This window comes from Tetrao urogallus, assembly GCF_951394365.1.
Source record: "Tetrao urogallus genome assembly, chromosome: 7".
In the NCBI taxonomy this organism is placed as follows: domain Eukaryota; kingdom Metazoa; phylum Chordata; class Aves; order Galliformes; family Phasianidae; genus Tetrao; species Tetrao urogallus.
This window is the reverse complement of record NC_136820.1, coordinates 50139877-50155256: the sequence shown is the minus strand read 5'-3', so window position 1 is coordinate 50155256 and position 15380 is coordinate 50139877. Positions and strand designations below refer to the sequence as shown.

Below are 15380 nucleotides of genomic sequence, written 5' to 3'. Positions count from 1 at the left end.
GTCTTCCAGGGATGTGTGTATATCTATAAATTGACTAGTTCCTTGCTTAAACTTCTAACATCTGACCATCTAAATTAAAAAAAAGAAAAAGAAAAAAGATGAATCAACCTCCAGACACTCTATCTTGCCTTCATTCCATGGAGTTCCACTAGCTGATATTGTCTGTTTTCAGTCTGTAGTACTATAAAGCACTACAGCTGTAGAGGATAACTGGGAGTGCTGCTTGTCATGGCTTCTCACATTACATATTCCCTTCTCATGGTGTTTGCAAGCTGTACTCTGAAAAACTTGACTAAGAAGAATCTGCCATGATGAGTAGAGATATGAAAACCTTTTTTTTTTTTTTTTTTTTTTTTGCATATAACAGGCCAACACTATGTCTTTATCTTCCTATAGGGCCAAAGAGTTAAGTTTAGGACAATATTACATACTATATTGAACTACAGTTTAAAGTATGTTTGTGAAGAGTTCTCCATCTTTGCATTTCTGAAGGCCTGAAACTGTTTCTTGTTGAAGCCGTGTTTGTGTGCATGTATTTGTGTATATTTGTGCCAGTTCTAATTAGACCTAATTTCTGATTCACCTGTTCTGATTTGCAAATTGAAATTATCCTGACTTTGTTTATTGAACTAAATGAATGAGGCAAATCTTTTCTCCATTAGTGGAAATAGACTTCCTACTCAATTCTACCTAAAAGGGAATACGTACTGTTCATCCAATCTTTGTTTCACGGATTTAAACTTATTGTGCAGTCCAGCAGGAACAAAACCACCTTCTGTTTTTCTATTTAGGAGGACTGGGATCATTTATTCTACCAAATTCATTGCAGTAGATATTCCATATTTATTCTGATACAGTGTGTAATAAGTGGTCTCTAGCTCAGTGGGATTCTAACTTCTTTATCCAAGAGATTCCTTCTCAGATGAAAACAACAATCTTCTCGAGTTCAGCAAACATATGTATAGTTTATCTTTGCTCATGGGCATAGTCAGGAAGACCACGAAAGGACTTGTAGATGTGCACTGTTTGTGTAGCTCAGAAGGTGTGCTCTGAATCACGTGTTCCTACAGTTCCTCTGGTGGCTGCATTCATATTCCATCAGCTGGCAGTACTGGATATCTGTCTCTTCTGCCTAAACCTGTTGTTTCGTGTATTATCTCTCATGCACGCTCAAAGAATACCCAGAAGGTCTGGTCTTAAACTAATCTTGACATAAGAACATTTCAAAGATTCTGCATGGTGCGTCGATGTTCTTTTAACCTCTGTGGTTTATTCTTTTTTGTTGTTTTGGTTTGGTTTGGAGAAGTGGTACTTAACCAAACTAACCCAGATAGATACTTCCATAATCTATCTAATCTATTCCTATCTATACAATAACTACAAAAAAAAGAAAGTTAAAAGTACTAGAAGGAGAATATAAGTTTTCCAGTTGGATTTTTCCTCCTTGCAGTTAGAGCCCATACTGTTAAAGCACTTGTACAGCACATTGGAATTTGCTGATCCATTGTAACAACTGTATTAGTCTACAAAAATCTAGCAATTTCTGCTAAAGGGAAAAAGAAGTTTTGATACACAAGCTCATTGAAGGCTGGAAAAAAATGTTAGGAGGATATCTCCACATTTATCAGTTCTTACGTTATTTCCTTCTTAAATATGCTACAGGATACTGTTGGAAATGAGTTACCAAGTGAGTAAATGTTGGCCCAAGCCAGTACAGTCTTTCTTATGTTAAGTTCTTATTATCTTCTGTACTTATGTACATGTGTTCACCTACAAAGATCACCAGGAAATCAATGATGAATGAAAAGCAGAAAAATTATCAAAGTGTTTCTTGATTTTTGTTCTTATTTTTATTAATTTTTTATCTGGACATCTGAACACAAATTACTGTGCATGATTTATGGTGCACATTAAAAAAAACTCCAGGGAAAGGAGTATTTCATAGATGTACATGGACCCAAGAGCTGTTATCTACTTAGAGTTGAGCTGAACACAGCAGGCAAAGTTTTCAGTAGACATGCATCCGTTAACTGCAGGTGAGAGACCTTTCTGGACAGGTTATTTGATTACTATCCATCATCTTTGGCTCTTTGTTACGTGCTCGCCGCTGGCCACTGATGAAAATGAGATAATTTTTTTCAGAAAGCTAACTCAAACCATGTTTGGGTTAGTACCAAGCACATCTTCTAAGCACCTATGAGCTGATCCCAAGTTATCTGAAGTCAGAAACTCAGAACCCAGGGTGCTTTCCTCACATCATGCCTGGCACTCTTTCAGATATGCAGAAATCACTGTAGGTTTCTCTGAAGTAAGGAGTTTAATAATAGCCTTCAAAATTGCTCTTTTTTTTTTTTTTCTGAACTTGATAACTTGTCAGCATGTCCTCGAGCGGCTAAGTACATAAAAAATGACCTTTTGAAGTTTCTCCCTAAAGGTGCAATCAGAAATAAAGAGAAAATGGAGGAGCTGGAAAGTCAACCGGTATTTTGCTGTGGATTTCAAACATCGTCATCCTTCTCTAGCGAGCAGCGGAGTGAACGGGGGGACACAACTCTCCATTCTGAGCAAGAGCAGCTCTCAGATTCGGATGTCCAGCATAAATGCGGAGAATCTAGCGACATGAGCAGCTAAGGAAAACAAATCAATCAACAAGCAAACCAAAAACCATCACTTTAAAAAGAAAACAAAAAAAAAAACACAACATCATTATGGTGGTGGTGTAGGCTTCCTTCCCTTCCCTTCCCTTCCCTTCCCTTCCCTTCCCTTCCCTTCCCTTCCCTTCCCTTCCCTTCCCTTCCCTTCCCTTCCCTTCCCTTCCCTTCCCTTCCCTTCCCTTCCCTTCCCTTCCCTTCCCTTCCCTTCCCTTCCCTTCCCTTCCCTTCCCTTCCCTTCCCTTCCCTTCCCTTCCCTTCCCTTCCCTTCCCTTCTCTTCCCTTCCTTTCGCTTCCCTTCCCCTCGCTTCCCTTCCCTTCCCCTCACCTCCCTTCCCCTTCCCTCTCCCTTTCCCTGTCCTTACCTCCAGAACATTCTTGATGTTTGTAGAGGTGAAAAAAGTGAAGGAAGTGTATATACATGTCTTTTTAACAATCAGTGTAAATACACAACTGTACTCGATGCCATTAATGGAAAAATATTTAAAAGATAAAAACAGGCCAAGCCCACTTGCTCAGTGATATACATTTCAGAGCATCTGCAAGTAATCCGTTGTCAGTCAAAAGTAACAAGTGATTGCTGTGCAGTTTTGATCCTAGGTTGCCAAACCGATCCTAATTCATGAATGGACATAATGGTTATTTTTCAAACTGATTTTCATTTAGTTTTGTATTTGCATTCTTTTTCTTCTAGTCAAACGTATCTTAGCCCATCATCTGACTTTTGGCATGTGAATTTCCGCAGTGTTTCTTTTTTGAGTCTTAGGATGGAGCTAACATGTTTGAGTTAATCATACCAGCCAGTTCAGGAAGAACACCAGAACATTAACTTCGTGGTTGGATTCAGTCAGATGTACCCAGTGGGCTTAAAGGAACTGCTGTGCCAATGTAAAGCTGTACAGCTGTCATCAGTCAATGGGGGAACTCCAGGCAAGACTGATGGGATCAGCTGACTTTTTCCATACCCAAGGATGCTTCTGAGAATGCATTATGTTCTAGCTAAGCTGTGAGTTTTCTAAAAGGGCCATGTAGTTGAGATATATCTATATTTTTGGCAATGGTTGACTGAGAGTTGATTGATGGATTGACTGAATTGTTTGAATAATAAAAATAACCCTTCCTTCCCACCTTAAGAACAAAAGTCAGTTCCAAGACAGCGTTTCCCTCCAGATAACCGTGAACCTTTTGCATCCATGTCCAAACACAGCATGTTTTCGTGTAGTACTGTCACGCGTCGTGGTGCCTTTGCAACCTGGCTGACTTCTGCGTGCCCCGGTTCTTCTCTGCTAGAGGCACGAGAGGGATCTGGCACAATCATCCTGGAAGGTAAAAGTCTGCTTTTGCTGAGCAATCAAACTGAACAGTGAAACGCTGTGGAAAGAAAGGATGAAGCCTTTGGATGACTTCCCACATCTGGCGTTTTTCTCTCTCTTTGGATAATTTGTTTTAACATTGATGTTCTTACTGTTTCTCTTTGAAAACCTAAAACATTCTTTCCAACTTTGCCTTGTAGTTAAAGCCACGACTGGTGCACATCTACTTCAGTCAAATGTTGATGATGTCAATTCTTAACGAGTCTTTATACAGCTCATAAAGGCTTTGATAACCGTACTAGCTCTCTCTTCATTTTGGATTTATGAACTGATATACATATATATATCTATATATGTGTGTGTGTGTGTGTGTGTGTGTGTGCATATATTAAAAAAAAAATGAAAATGACATTTTAAATTTGAAGGTTTGAACTGGAACTAATAGTAACCAGGGAATTTAAAATTCAGGCTTGTTCTTTGGAGCTTGATCATGGGAACAACAACAACAAAAAAAAAAAAAAAAAAGGAAAAGAGAATGGTTACTATGTGCTGGAGTTTTAATTTCACTGGTTTTTGTTAGTTTGGGTAAAAATGAAGTTTTAATGTCACTTTAAGTACAGGTTTCTAAGAATAACAATAGTTTCCTTATTTTTTTAACAGGAAAAAAAGGTCAGAAAGTTGCAAAAGAAGTATTAATTATAATACTTAACTCTTACATAGTGCTTTAAGGGACATATTCTGCTCTTGGTTGTAGCGGAGTAAACGAATGTAAAAATAATTTGAAACAGGCAGAAGTGTTGAGATTGACTTCACGTCACTACAGGATCATACTCTTTTAAGACATTTGTGTTCCAGTCAGATGCAATCTACCCTGGCACAGAGGACCAGCAAAAAAGTTTAAATCGCTTTACTTACACCTAAGTGGGAGTTAGATGGTACAAATACCTTTGTTGCAAGTCTTGCTGCTCTGAGAGCAGAATCCTTCCCCCTCTTCCAGACCATGTGCAAAAAATCTCTGAAGTATTTTAGCTGACAGATCAGAGTTTCCTGTCCCATTAGATTCTGCTAAAAGCTGTGAGATAGAGTTCTCCAAGGAACTCTTTGCATGCCAGAAGGACACTGAAGAGGAAGAATGGCGAAGTCAGATCTATCAGGTAAATGAATATTTGGGACTTGGGAAATGAATTATCTAACATTAGATGAGCATATAATATTTAGTTTCGTATTTTCTGCAGTACGGCCTTTCACTTAAGGGTTACATTGACAATATTGTTGAGTATATTATCAAAAATAAAAAAACCTAGAAGTATTTTGCATGAATAGCTGGTGGCTAATTTTCAAGCATTCATAAATTCAAAACTTTTTTGGGGGAAAAAAAAAAAAGAAATAACTCTGAAATGTCTCTAGCTGGTGAATTTTTCCACGTTTCAGTCCAGAGTAAGAATGTGTATTTTATAATTTTCATTTTGAGTTTTATTTGACTTTGTTTTATATTATTTTATTTGATGGAGGCTTTTTCTGAGCTTCCTTTTAGATTCTGCTGTTTTCCTTCCTGTTCTGCAGTGCTCTGAAATTTGAGTTGGTGGATCTCAGTCCAGTGCCTTATGGGCATGTGTCCACAACACCAAAACCACCTTTCAGTCATGCACAATGGAGAACTGGGTCCTCAGCTATGTTAGAATCAGTACAGAAAAACATTGCTATTGTTAGAACACAGCCACTTCAATTTGGCTTGGAGTTTGGCTTCAGCACAGTATTACTGCTGTTACCATTGTTTTTGCATTCTCAGCAGGAGAGGCCAAGGACTGAATAGTCCCAAAGACTTGGACTTGCCTCTTACAGAGCTATGCTCTGGAGCAAGGAGAGTTGGAGGGCAGTGGAGAGGAAATTTCTGCCGTTGCAAACCTTGTGTTTACTGTTCATTGGACAAATTGAAGTCCTTGGTACATTTCACCAGCACTGAATTTATGAGAAGAATTAATATATCTCTACATATCTAATATCTAATATATATATATTATACAAACAACCCCTTCTATTATGATTTCTTTTTATTGAAAGTATTGATATGCTTGCAAAAACTGTTCATAGAATGTCCTGGATTGAGAAAGACATCAAAGATCATCTAGTTTCAACCCCACTGCCATGGGCAGGATCGCCAGCCACCAGACCAGGCTGCCCAGAGCCTCATCCAGCCTGGCCTTGATCCCCTTAGTCAGTCTGACTTTTTCATTGTTACTGGAAAGATCACTCTTCAAATGTACAGAGTTATCTAAACCAGGTTCTGATGCCATCGCACAAATTGCTCTCTCAGAAATCTTTATGTTGAATGTAAGCTGAAATGTTGGACGTGTGCAGCCGTCTCTCACTGTGGCTGCAATGTCTCTTCATTCCAGAATGGAAGAAACCCAAAGCTGGTTTGCTTCTAGGTGTCTGTAAATATCGATTGAGTGCAACAGTGCTTTGTTTGATTTTCACTGTGAAATATATTTTGGAGCTAGAAAGGCATATGTTATTAACAGTATGTAATTAAAAGAGAAACAAGTGTGCAGTGCTCCTTGAGCCATTTTTTCTACCATGTCCATAATGTATATCTAGTCTAATTTTCTTCATTTTTGTAACTGTTCAAAAGCCTGCTGTACTGCATCTTTTGTGAGTATTTACTGTTTTATTATTGACTTTTTGATGTGGAGTGCTGATATGACACAACAATTAACATCCCAAAATGAAAACTAAGATGTGTGTTTCAAAGGCTTGTTTCCTTGTTGCCTGGTGACCTCAGCTCTTTCTGCCTTCACCTGTGTGTGTTCAGTTGTGGGTGCTTTTATCTCATGCAAGGAATGTACCCAGGCTACTCTGTTTTGTGTAAGTATCTTAAAAACAAGTGTTAAAATGTGGTGGAAAAAGGAAGAAAAAAGCAAGCAGATAAATTCACATGTTGTATTTGGTGTCCACCTCCTCCTTCTCAGCATCTGTTCATCACAGAAACAAAAGAACCAAGTGTGGCAACCACATAATTAGTTCTATTTACTAAATGACAGAAGTGGGCAGGAAGTGACTTGGCTGATAACTTGAGATTACACCTGTAAAAATGAATTCTCCTTGGATTTTCTCCACCATCAATGGCAAGTAGGAAAAACCTTCCACAGAGCAGCTCCTTAATTGCTTTACTCAGAGCACAACCGGGTTCCCAGTCCTCTTCAAAAGTAACAAGAAGGGTATGGATCATCAGCCTTTGTGAATTGACTTTTTTGCCCAAGATCCAGCAGAGTTTTTACCAATTAATATGATAACTGATATATTGATATATAATGATAGATACATGGATTTCAAAGTGCTCCACAGCCCAGGGGAATGACTTCAACAGGTTTTTTTGCACTTTCTGTTTCCAGCTACATTTGTGCCAGCTGGAGCAATTATATTTTGGCCAATATAGAATATTAGAATCACAGAACTGTAGGTGTTGGAAGGGACCTCTGGAGATCCTCAGTCCAACCCTCTGTAAAGCAATTCCCTTAAGGAGGTTGCATGGGTTGGTGTCCAGATGGGTCTTGAATATCTCCAGAGAAGCAGATTTCACCACCTCTTTGGACAACCTGTGCCAGTGCTGTCACCCTCACAGTGAAGTTTTTCCTCACATTCATATGGAATTTCCTGTGTTCCAGTTTATGCCCATTGCCCTTTGTTCTATCATTGGGCAGTGGTGAGAAGAGCCTGGCCCCATCCATTTGATCCCCACCCTTCAGATACTGATCAGAACTGATCAAATCCCTCTCAACCTTTTCTAGGTGCACAGCACCAGGGCTTTCAGCCTGTCCTGTCATCAGGAGGTGCTCCAGGTCCCCACTATCTTTGCAGCCCTCCGCTGGCTCCACTGGCCTCTTTCCAGCAGTTCCCTGTCTTCCTGGAACTGGGGAGCCCAACACTGGGTGCAGTGCTCCAGATGTGGCCTCCCAAGCAGAGCAGAGGGGAGAATCACCTTCCTTGTCCTGCTGGCCATGCTCTGTGTAATGCCTGCCAGGAACCATGGACCTTCTTGGCCACCAGGGCACACTGCTGACTCATGGTCAACCACTGGTCAATGCTTGGTCAACTGTTGGTCAACCATTGGTCAACCAGGGTATCATTGGCCTTCTTGCCACCAGGGCACATTGTTGATTTATGGTAAACTGTTGGCCACCTGCACGCCCACATCTTTCTCTTTTTGACACTATCACTATCAACCTTCCCTTTTAAAATTCAGTAACTGTTTTATTTTTCTCACCTTCCACAGTCATTGGATAGTTAGTGTAAAACTCCTGGCAGCGAGAAACATTTTTCTAATTTCCAAATTGAAATAGCTCATGGCTTTTGTTCTTGTTCAAACTAGTCTTGCCTCCAGATCATTTCACACTTCCTTAAATATGAACAGCTTTATTTCACATAAAGTCATAGAGTCATAGAATGGTTTGGGTTGACTCAAAAGTCATCTGATTCCAACCCCCCTGCTGTGGGCAGGGTTGCCAATTACTAGATCAGACTGACTGCTCAGGAACTCATCAAGCCTGTTGGTCTAAATTATTTCTCAGTAGTGTTTGGAGATAATTGCCTATGGCAGTAGTAATCAGCTAGTGGAGATTCCAGAGTCCATAGACTGTTTATGAAGTGTCAGTGGAGGATCATTAAGGAATATAAATTCATACATTATATATAGGAATGGAAGTTTGTAAGGTTTCTGAAGGACTTTTGTCTTACCCGTGATTATGTAAAGGCTCCTACAGACCAAAAAAAGATTGAAAACCTGCTGAAAGGTGATGGTGAGTTGTTATGAGCTGTTTTCTTCAAATCTGCATGACTGTACTGAGTTTCTCAGCTTTCTGCATTCAGTCTGTGATGAACTCTTCAGTGCCTCCCATTGAACGTATACTCTGAAAAACAGTGGTGGAGAAGAGCTGGCAAGGAGAGCATGACTACTGTTAATCATCTCTAATCACAAGGAGTATTAAATCCTTTTATTCAACAAATTAAACTTTTCCTCCCCACTTTGAGTGCGTGGTTTCATGTTACTAAAACTCTCTTTTCCAGTCTTGAGGTTTGATCATATGAACAAAGCTTCCGAAGAAATTAGGGCATACAAAATCATTTGCTCTCTGATTGTGGTCATGTGATATGCATTTCTGTGTCAATGAAAGAAAATGAATCATGGTATAGAGTACACATGCAGTGAAAAAAGACTTTTTAGGAGTCAGGCACGTGCAGCCTGTTCAGAATTGTATTTAAGAGTAATGTTGGGAAGATACAGAGTGTGAGATAACAGTTAATGATGATCTGATGGTAAACTCCATACATATCTAGTAGTAATAAACTACATTTGGCTAAATACACATTGTACTTTGTGTATGGAAACTCACCAGCAGAGCTTAAACAATGTCTTGAACCTTGTGATCCTTTCACTTTCTTATGATTAATATCACAAATTCCCATCAGCTTTCTTTCAGGGGATTCATCCACATGAAGAATTACTGTGTGACATGACAATGTGTGACACTCTCCAGTATCAGAAATGTCTTAGGCTTCTGGAATTTGCCTTTTCTGAGGGATTTTGTCCTTGCAGAAAAGTCTGAAGAGGCCTTTGTATACCAATATAAGCTGTAAAAACAAATACTTAACGTGTTCATTCTTATCCCCTTCTTTTTGTCAATTTAGTGGCAACAAAATATCCCACAGCTCTGAGATCTTATAGTATGGAAAGTTGTATTTTGGCTTTTGTCTGTGTCAAGGTACAAACATACTGGCCTGTTGGGTCTAATACTTATCTTTTTGGGGGGGGGTCAAAACTGGTTTAACTGGTAATGGGGTCTGGGGTTACACAGCTTTGTTATGAGGTGGAAAAACATTTATCAATTGCTGGTTTCTAACATTTTTTTTTGTGTTCAGAGAAATTGTTTTTAACATGTAAACTGCTGTAGATGACACAATAAATGTATTATCATTTTGTATAAGTCCGTTCTGATATAAAATCACATCAAAGAGACCTTTTTGGAATCATGGAGAAGGAGTCTCTGGATTCTGCTTGGCAAAGTCAGTCCTGGAGTAACCAATCATGAAGTCTTTACTGTAGGTGGTCCGTGCATGTTTTTCCTTCACCATCAATTAGTGGAGTTGTGCTGGGAGGATGTTTAATTCACTGTGTAAATATCAAGGATGGATATAGTCTAATATAGCCAAAAAGTGAATGCAACACACTATCTGTTATACCTAATAATCTCTGAGGTTCTAAAATGTAAACCACAGATCCTTTGGGGCCTGTGTATTATTTCTAAAGCGTTAAAGCAAGAAAAGAAAAACTCATCAGTGGGCAGTAGGGTCCATCACAGCCCCTGTGATGGAACAAGGAGACCAGGTTCAAACAAGAGTCCATTAGGTGAGTTTGTGTTGACAGGATAGGAAGAAGGCAGGTCATGATGTCAGGCTGTGGGTCAGACCCAAAGAAGCAGGCCCATGGTAGGAAAGGGCTGTGGCAGAACTGGAGATCAACATCCTTCAGTGTTGCTTTAGGAACTGGAATGAAATGGGGTTCAAGGCACATGGGCAGATTAGGGGAAGCCCCGTGGAAAATATGTGACTCATTATTTTTCTGTGTCACTATCACAGAATCACAGAATTGTAGGGGTTGGAAGGGACCTCCAGAGATCATCAAGTCCAACCCCCCTGCCAAAGCATGAATACCTCATCATAGAATCATAGGATTGCCAAGGTTGGAAGAGACCTCCAGGAGCATCCAGTCCAACCATCCACCCTCACCAATATTTCCCAATAAACCATGTTCCATCAGTACAGTTTTTATTTAGCAGGGCACCAGTCATCAAATTCTATCTGGGAGTTTCTATTGACTGTTCCAGTAGTTGAGCAATGAGTAACCACTGGACTTCCAAACTGCTGGACACATCTTGACATTTCAGGTTTTAGTCACACACGCATTAGTTGGGCTTGACTCCTGTAAAATCTGTTTTTAATCTTAACCCAACAAGAGTATTTATTCAGCCACATTTCCCACTCTTGCAACATGGACTGAGGATGAGTTTTCTGGACAGGAGTCATTTTTGTACAGTAGATGACAAGAGAGTAATAAGATGCTGTTAATGCAAGCACGTGGTTAAGCCAATTGCAAGGAGGCCAGGATGCTCCTGTAGTAGGCTTTATATAAGGCATTGAGTTTATGTCATAGAAGTGGGCTACAGGAACAGGTAGGCATGTATATGTGGGCTAGGCATTCAAACTGTCCAAAAATCAGTCACCTCTATGGGACAGTGCAGATGTCAAGGCATATCAAATGGCATTCAATAGTTGTATTCATACAGCCAAATCTAAACCTAGGTCAGTAGCCATTTATAGACAGTTATATGGTTGGCCAAATGTAAGTGTGCACTTTGGTTCATGGATTTCACTAACTGTGGCTTAAACATCCAAATCCTGTAGGTGCTGCAACATACAGACACCTCAGCTTAGCAGTCATAACCTGTGGGATGAATACCACCAATTCATTTACAGGCAGTATTGCATTGCACTGTTCCATCAGAACATATTTGTCCCGAAGAAGATAATTTTCTCTCATACTTCTAAACTGATCAGCTGTCTTTCAAGTAATATGACACTGACTGAATCTCCACTCACTGTGGAATGTCCGAATGGTTTTCATAAGGCAGAGCTTTAGAAATTTACAACAGCTTTGGCCATCCTCAACCCCCTTTATCAGCCATGACTGCTTGAGGATGAGATGAGCCAAGGCCTGGTCTCCAGAGATTGTATCTATCAGGTACCCACTGATTTTAAGTGAAGAATAGCTCAGAGACATTGCCAACATCAGCTTTCAGTGAGAGGTAACTATAGAATCATGGAACCACTAAGGTTAGAAAAGACCTCCAAGATCATCCAGTCCAACCGTCCACCTACTACTAATACTGCCCACTGACCATGTCCTTCAGTGCCACATCTCCATGGCTCTTGAACACCTCCCTGGGTGTTCACCACCTCTCTGGGCGGCCCATTCCTGGTCCTGACACTCTGTTAGAGAAGTTTTTCCTAACGTCCAAGTTGGACCTCCCCTGGTACAACTTGAAGCCATTCCCTCTTGTCCTATCCCATGTACTTAGTTTATACTAAACATGTTTAAATGATACAGTTCAGCAATGTCCACTCTAAAAATCCAAATCCCACTTTTGCAATGTCTTGGCTGACTCTGATCCCAGGATGGGATCATAAATACCCTAGTATGATGTGCCCATTAGTTGCTGACTCCAGTTCTTCCATTCGGATTTTTTTCTGGCAATAATCGTACTAAATGTTTTTCGAGCATGGGGCTTTCATTTTGCTTACCTTTGTTTTGCTGTTTTTTTTTTTTTTAATTTTTTAATTTTCTTTTTTTTAGATACCTTCTGCTGTTTCTTTGCACTGCTCTGGAGGCTCAGGTGTGGGTGGATTTTGCAGACTTGGGAATGCAACCTTGTGGAAGCTCATTGTTGGCAGAGGAGGCAAGCTGCCTTCATGAGGGACCTCTTGTAATTCGGAGTCCACACAATCAAGCTTTGAGGAAAAAAATGCTGACACTGTAGGAGTTCAAAATCTGTTCTTGGTGAGAAGTTTCAACCACCTCATCAATCTGTCTCTGTTACAATCCCAAGAGAAATGGCTGAAACTGCTGCTTTTAATCTTCCCAGCTGTTCATGGAATTTGCAAAGTGATTTAAAAATAATATCCAAAGAGTTAAATTGTGTCAAAGATGCTAGGCAATTAAAGGAAGACATCTTTTCCCAGCTGATATGCTCAATGATCATAGAATCAAGGCTGGAAAAGATCTCTAATATCATCTAATCTCAACCCATCCCCACCATGCCCACTGACCACAACCCTCAATGCCACAAGTCATAGACTTCAGGATGTCTATCCATGTCTATCCAAAACCACCTGCCTGGCAGGTAGAGCTTTTTCCCAGTTGGATTTCTGATGAATGTTACCTTGTAGCATGCAAGTCCATGCCAAAACAGACAAGAAATCTCCCCCCCCAAGATCCCTGGGACCCCTCTGCTTTTGTAGCCCCAGCCAAGCATCTCTCAGATGCTGTTCCCCTCTTGGTCTATTGCTTCTGCTCCCAGAGTGGGGAAAATCCCACAGCTCTCTTCATAACAACCCCCTTATTTGAGGAGATATTTATGGACCCCTATGCAAAAACAGAGGTGTTAAAGCCAAACTCCTTTTTAGGTTGTGTGAAGACCTACAAAGAGAGAGACCTAAGATGTGAGCAGTGTTTTATTCTCGTTATGAGCAAGCCATGTCCTGCTTCCAACTTGCCAATATAAGACAGCAATAATTTACTGAAAGAACAACTTTTAGATCAGTCTGACATTCGGGAGAGGGCAAATCTGTGCTGTGAGCAGCAAGCAGTGCCTGAGCACAATGCTCAGTGGTCACTGTGCACGTTCAGCACAGCCTGTGCACCACAAGGCGGCAGTGCCTTCCATTGATGGCACAGAACTGTTCGATGGCCTTTGTGGCAACTGCCTTCACAGCCTTGGGGTGAAGCAGTACATTCCTAGCACATTCCTTATCATGCACATACCATTACCCATGTCAAATCATTATCTCAGAAACTTTTGCACTCCTTGAGATTATCAGCCTCATCACCAGGTTTTCCCAAGCATGCCCTTCTGTAAATTATGCAGTTAATGGTTTTTGTTTTTTTTATATGTGCAAAATAACTTAATATAGCCCTCAATTCCAGCTTATGGCCTACACATCTTGTTCTAAAATCACAGAATCATAGGATGGTTCACTTTGGAAGGGATCTCTAAAGGCCACCTGGTCCCACTCCTTGCAGTGCACAGGGACACCCACAGCTCCATCAGGGCTCACAGCTCATCCCCTGACTGTGGGTGTCTGCAGGGATGGGGCACCTGGGCAACCTGTGCAGTGCCTCACTACCATTATTGTAAAAAGAATCTTCTTTAAGTGCAATCCAAATCGGCCCTCTTAGTTTGAAACCATTTCTTCTTGCCCCATCACAACAGATTCTGCTACATGGTATGTCCCCTTCTTACTTATAGTGTTTGAAAATACAAGACATGGAAATGCTAACAGCATAAAGAGCGATGCAGGAACATTCTGTCCAAGATCCAGGCAGATCCTGTAGCTTAAGTTGCTGGAGAACATCTGAGGTATTATGTTGGTTCTCTGTGAGATGAGTTCCTTTTCCTGGATCTTTGGTCCAGCAGAGAATCTTGTAATAAAGGGAAGGGATATGTAGTGAATACAGCTGGTCTGAAAGACAAATACAGGTCATTCTGGGAGCTCAACTGGGAAGTGGGAATTGCTGTGTAACACAAGAGAGCTGGTATGTTCACCAGATAAACCACAAAGATGGGTAAAAGACAAAATAATGGGGGAAACTGTGCTGGAAGCAGAAATTTCCAAAATATCAAAACCTCATGGCAGTTTTTAAGCGTGAGTTTCGTGTGAGCTTTTGTTTTTTGAGGAAATATTCTCAGGTTAGTCAAAAGGAGAAGCATAATTCACTCCAATTTTGCTAATCCCAAAGGCAGAGGAAAGGAAATGGTGTGCCCCTTCCTTCATATGTCATACAACTCAATGCTGCTCAATGCAGATATTGCCTAGAGAGAACATTCATAATTAGTCAGATACCTGAACATAAATTTATAGAAGTAGGCTACACAGAGTTGCATCTTGATGATTGTGTCTTGGAAGGGGAGTACGACATTAACTGAAGCTTCATGATCAAGGTTCTATAATGTAAATATTCTCTTGGGTAAAGAGGTCATAATTATTTATACTTTTTGGCTTCAGACCTGTATAACCATAGCAGACACAACTGCAATACCCTACGGTGGGAGGGTTGGAATTTGATGATCCTTGGAGTCCCTTCCAACCCAAGCCATTCTATGATTCTATGATTCTATGATTCTATGATTCTATGATTCTATGATCGATTCTATGATTCTATGATTGTTGTTGTTTTTTCTTTTTTTTTTTTTTTTTAAAGTCCCAAAGGAAACACAGAAACTGATACAAGACACAAACACAACAGTTTTAATTATCACTTACATTTTATAGATGTAAATCACACAACTGTGTTCAAATCACTATGCTACACAGTGTGCTTATCATGGGAGCAAGGTTCACTCCTACAAACAAAACTAATAGCGTGATAAGAACAGACAAGGTAACACCTTGTGCAAAGCATGTGATTCATTGGGACAGGGGAGTTACATGCCTAAGCAATAAAGGAGTAGTCTGAATTATGTGTACAGAACCATTTGTCTCTCTTGTAGCCATCAGGCCAAAAATGAAGCAAAAAATCAAGAGTTTTCCACAGTCAAATATCTGCTACCCAAAATAATTAACCAGGAGTTCAGCCAAAAAAACA

At 40.2% G+C, this 15380-nt stretch overlaps 1 protein-coding gene across 3 annotated transcripts in view; it reads left to right on the top strand.

The window, feature by feature from the left end:
* Positions 1-2631, top strand: part of ADCYAP1R1 (ADCYAP receptor type I) — a gene marked incomplete at both ends in the record, with an annotated part of 96436 nt that extends 93805 nt beyond the window's left edge. For 2 of the 3 annotated variants that reach the window (XM_079538006.1, XM_079538004.1), the window contains one exon: positions 2435-2623. In XM_079538006.1, coding sequence (XP_079394132.1) covers positions 2435-2623 — 189 coding nt within the window. Of the gene's footprint in view, positions 1-2421 lie in introns of all 3 variants that reach the window. The other variant, XM_079538005.1, reaches the window with a different exon arrangement.
* Between the last annotated feature and the right edge of the window lie 12749 nt (positions 2632-15380).